The 5367-nt window shown below is 43.8% G+C and overlaps 1 protein-coding gene across 1 annotated transcript; it reads left to right on the plus strand.

The window, feature by feature from the left end:
* Positions 1-3559: 3559 nt before the first annotated feature.
* LOC145994114 (protein CFDP2-like) lies at positions 3560-4216 on the plus strand. The gene has a single exon (XM_083130202.1). The coding sequence runs from the start codon at positions 3560-3562 to the stop codon at positions 4214-4216; it is 657 nt and encodes a 218-aa protein (XP_082986328.1).
* The last annotated feature ends 1151 nt before the right edge of the window (positions 4217-5367 follow it).

The following is a 5367-nucleotide window of genomic DNA, read 5'->3' on the forward strand; positions in this document are numbered from 1 at the left end:
AATTTTTGAAACTTTGTAGTTTCCAGTTACTATATGTCTGTGACCCAACTGGGGTGATATTAGTTACTCTAGCCACAAAGGATAATAAAATTGAAGAGAAAAACTTGATACAAGGTAACCAAAAAGTTCTTGCCGTTCTAGAGCAGTGATAAAGAAAGAGCAATACAGTGGACGGTACATACCTTTAGGTTTCGAAGTAATCTCCATCATCATCCTACACCTTTTGCCAACATTCCTGCAGCTGCACAATACCCTAGTGATAAAATTCGGCGGGCTTGGATGCAAAGAAGTCCGTGAATGCGTTCCGCAGGTCTACCTCATTTGCGAATTAAACAGGTGGTAATCTGTTGGAGCAAGGTCCGGTGAATATTATGGATGGCACAGTGTCTCCCAGCAAAGTTGCTGAAAGGTCTCCCGGTTCCTCTTTGCCACATGTGGCTTGGCATTGTCGTGCAGGAACAGCACACCCTTGCAATTCACCAATGCCGGCTCCTTCTGCCGCAATGCATGGTGCATCCGTTGCAACTGCTGAGAGTAGAGGTCAGCAGTGATGGTCTGACCAGGTGGATGGAAGTCGTAATGCAACACTTGCCGACAATTCCACCATACAGAGAGCATAACCTTTCGTGGGTGCAAAGGTGGTCTTGAGGTTTGAGGAACAGGGTCACGTGGAGAAAACCAATGTCTGGTACGCTTGGGAGTATCATAGAGAATCCACTTTTCGTCACCAGTGAGCAAGCAATCAAATATGGGTGTGTTTAGGTGCCGAGTGAGCAAGGACAAACAGGCTGTCACTCGTTGATCCTTGTTGGCTGCCGACAATGTGTGGGGTACCCACTTGCTTAACTTGTATGACTTTCCTATCCCATGCAGGTGCAGTCTGACTGTTTCAGCGGAAACATGGAACCTTTCTGCAAGTTCATCACACGTTAGACCACTGTCCTCCTTGATGGCTGCTTTCAGGGCCTCGTCATCCAACACATGTGGTCGTCCACTGCAAGGTTCATCCGAAAGGCTCACATCTCCCGAACGGAATTTCTGGAACCAATGCCTGGCAGTGTGTTCGTTCACGGCATTCTCCCCAAATGCCTGGCAAATGCGGCGACTTGATGCGGCAGCGGACAGGCCCACTTTAAAGTCATACAACAAAAAACACTTGAACAAGCTGCTTCGATACCTCCATTTCTCTTCCACAATGGGCGAGCTATGACTGCTGTGTGTGTGCAACGTGCCTGTATTATTGACAATCGATGGTCAGACTAACTCCTGATCGCTTGGCAGGCACGTGCGTCATTTCGTTTCCTCTCTGTGAGCGCATGATTAATCAAACGTCAAAAACGATAAGAACGTTTTTGGTTACCTTGTATAAATTATTAAATCCAAATTTATTTCAATATATTCAAGGAATATACACATACCCCTACCTGTAGAACACCTACTCAAAAATTCTGGACGTAGTTCAAGGAACTACCAACAGATGGTGCCTACATCTCTACTTTGTAGAACGTTTGTTGTAACAATTCGAGCTAGTGTTATTTGTTTCACTGCCATTTGTGTTGTGCTACGCAATATTGAAGTTGAGTAAACAGACAGAAAATGGATAATTACCGCTTTAAATATGACAGGTAAGTCAAACACACATTATTTACAATGCTTTTGAACTGGTGGCCTGATTATTTGTTTTAGCATATATCGTAATTCTGAGAACAACTGTCAAACAGACTTGCCAACTGCTGAAAGTTAGGAGTATACATGTAGGCCGCGGTGGCTCAGTCGGTAACGCGTCTGACTACTATGCTAAAGGTCTCGGTTTCGATCCCCGGCCGGTTCAAATCCTTAAACTTTTCTAACGTTGGAAGCGGCCCCGGCGCCCACCCAGAGTCGAATGACATGGGTACCTGGGGGAAATCCTGGGGGTTAAGGCGGTCAGGGGTGTGATACTGATCACATCACCCTCACTCACGATCGGATCAAGATAGTGTGGGGCGTTACCCCCACACCCCCTATACGCCTTCATGGCTTGGTGCTAAGTACAGGGGAGCACTTTACTTTTTATTTTTTTTACATGAAAGACGCCAGGAACTTGGCTATCCTTTATCAATTGCAAAGAATCACTTAGTCTTTTTAGCTGTGAAATCTGAGAGTGTCAGTGCAGTGTTTGGTTGAAAATCAAAAGAGCTCTCTGGAGTTGTTTTGCTCAATATTTGATCAACATGTGATATACATGTTCGTTTCCTACAGCAACATGTATGCAGCTGCAAAGAACAGTCCACGAAATGAAATGTTTTTTTTTTTTTTTTTTTTTTTTTTTTTTAATTCTTCTCCTTAGTGGATATGTACAAGTTCATCGACGAAAAATGTACTGGGAAAGGTGTCCTGATGCTCATAATGACTTAGTGTGCAAAGCCCTATCTACAGACAGATTTGATTTTATCATGTCAAATCTTCACATAGTTGATAATAATGAACTAGACCCTGCACACAAATTTGCTAAGGTTCGTCCTTTGTTTGATATTCTGAACAGGAAGTTCCAAGAGTTACCTCCACTGGAAGAAAACCATAGTATAGACGAAGCAATGGACCTTTATTATGCGCGTCATTGCTGTAAGCAATTCATTCGTGGAAAACCGATCCGCTTCGGTTATAAACTTTGGACTGGTGCTACGCGGCTGGGATATGTCACTTGGGTTGAGCCTTATCAAGGTGCTAGGACGATACTCAATCCACTGTACAAGGAACTTGGTTTGGGAGCATCAGTTGATCAGTTGTAGTTGAATATACAGATATATTGCTAAGTATTAGTCTTGATTCTCCTTTCCATTTGTATTTTGATAACTTTTTACGTCCATTCACTTACTTCAGACCCCACCTAGTGGTTACATGACCTTGTAGTTGGTGGTGGGACTTGCGTACTCTGATGATCCACTAGGCTATATCAGCGGTAGCATAGCTACTGGTAGGGTCTCCCATGCTGGGCAGGCTAGTGGTAAAGAGTCAGACTAAGAAGCAACCTACTGGTCAACGGCTCCAATGGCGGAAGAAGATGGATGGCCATCTCAACGGCGAAGGAGGTGGAATAACCAGGAATCAGGAGGAGTAACAACTCTTTTTAAAAAACCTTGGGCCAGCTGGCACCGGTTGGTAGTACCTTGTAAGGGCCCCTTGCCAGGGTTACGGTGAAGACCTCAACGGCAACTATGGCGGAGAAGGACACCTTTGGAACGGCATAGCTGGCGGAAGAGGCACTCATTCTCATTGACTATAAATATGAGAAAAAGCCACTGTCTTGTGGAGGAGGGATCCTAAAAGACTAGGGGAAAATACCCCGACAGAAAATTAACCTGCTTGGAGGCTCAGGTGGCAGCCCCATCACCAAGATCGGGTGCTGTGGGCCAATAACCCGCACACTTTAAATCACACTATTAAAGAAAAATCAACAAGAGGAAGCCGAACTGATTCTAAGACGACGACATTTGGCCTAAAAAGGACAACGAGAATTGGAATATGGAATGTAAGAACCCTGCGGGAGATTGGAAAACTACGGCAGGCAGTGGCCTGCATGAAGAGCTATTGTCTGAGCATCCTAGGTATAAGTGAAGTCACATGGCCAGAGTTTGGAGAGGTAAATACCCATGAAGGAGTTACATTCATATATTCTGGAAGACCTGAGGGTGAAAGTGTGAGCCGTGATGGTGTGGGTATATTGATGGACAAGGAAGCAAAAAGGAGCCTTATTCAATGGTATCCAGTGTCTGCGAGGATAATTGTAGCACATTTCAAAACCAATATCAGAAACATCGTTATGATACAGTGTTATGCACCCACAGAAGTAGCAGAGCCTGAAGATAAACAAGAGTTTTATAGGCAGCTCAATGAAACAATAAAGAAGCAAAAAAGGAAGGATATCATAATAATTGGAGGAGATTTAAACGCAAAGCTTGGGCATGACAACGAAGGCCTTGAGCATGTCATTGGTAAACATGGTTTAGGAGAGCAAAATGAGAATGGACAACTTTTTGTGGACTTTTGTGCTAGCCATGAATTAGTTATTGGTGGTACTATATTTCCTCACAAGAAATGCCATAAGGTAACGTGGGTATCACCAGACCATAGAACAGAAAACCAGATAGACCACGTGGCAATTGGACGGAGGTGGCGCCGTTCGCTACAGGATGTAAGAAACAAGAGAGGTGCAGACATTGGACATTGGGAGTGATCATCATTTGGTAGTGGCTAACTTTAAAATGAAAATTCAAGCTCAGAAGAAGAGAATGGAACAGACAAGGAAGCGGTATGATGTTAGTAAGTTGAAGGATAAGAATCTCCAGGAAACCTCCAGGATTGAACTGAGAAATCGGTTCCAAGTATTGACCGATGAAAGTGAGCAGAATGAAACAATTGAAAGAGAATGGACAAAAATTCGATCTGCCTTCGCAGAAGTAAGTGAAAAGGTTCTGGGCTTTAAGGATAGGAGGAAAAAAAAGATTGGATGTCTCTGCAGACCTGGGAAAGGATTAATGAGTGAAAAGTAATTAAGGAGGCAATGAACTCAAGCAGGACAAGGACAAGGAAGGCAGAATTGCAAACAAAGTATACAGAGAAGGATCGAGAAGTAAAGAGCAGTGTTCGTAGGGATCAAAGAAATTGGGTAGACAATCTGTCTCAGCAGGCGGAGGAAGCAGCAAAAAAGAGGAATCTTAAAGAACTATACAACATCACAAAAGTTCTGTCAAGGAAACAGATGCAGAGAAATCGACCAGTGAGAAGTAAAGATGGTACCCTCCTTACGAATACTGAGGACCAACTGAAACGTTGGAAGGAGCACTTCTCTGTAACCCTTAATCGCTCTGTGGATGCTCAGATAGACCAGGGGGAAGAGGAAGATGATACTGATGGTGATGTTGGCCCCAGTGTAAGAATTAGGACGGATGTTCCAACAGTAGGAGAGAGTAAACAGGCTCTGAGAGAGGTACGTAATTGTAAGGCAGCTGGTGTCGACAACATACCACCGGAAGTGCTGAAAAGTGATATAAACACCACAGCAAATATGTTGCAGCCCTTATTTGAGAAGATATGGATAGAGCGAGTGATGCCTAAGGATTGGAGGTGTGGCCTGTTGGTGAAGCTACCGAAAAAAGGGGATACATCAAAGTGTGACAACTGGAGAGGTATAGCACTTCTCTCCATTCCGAGTAAGATCTTCACTAGAGTTATCCTAAACAGAATTAAGGAGCATGTTAACTTGAGACTCAGAAGAGAACAGGCAGGGTTTCGACCAAATCGCTCCTGTATTGATCAAATTAACACCTTGCGAATAATTTTGGAACAATGTATAGAATGGTCATCTCGTCTCTATACAGTTTTCGT

The sequence above is a fragment of the Lepisma saccharinum genome, chromosome 10, assembly GCF_977018435.1.
Source record: "Lepisma saccharinum chromosome 10, izLepSacc3.1, whole genome shotgun sequence".
Taxonomy (NCBI): Eukaryota; Metazoa; Arthropoda; class Insecta; order Zygentoma; family Lepismatidae; genus Lepisma; species Lepisma saccharinum.

Coding starts and splice junctions, on each gene's coding strand:
- LOC145994114 (XM_083130202.1), top strand. CDS start 3,560: ATGAAGAGCTATTGTCTGAGCATCCTAGGTATAAGTGAAGTCACATGG.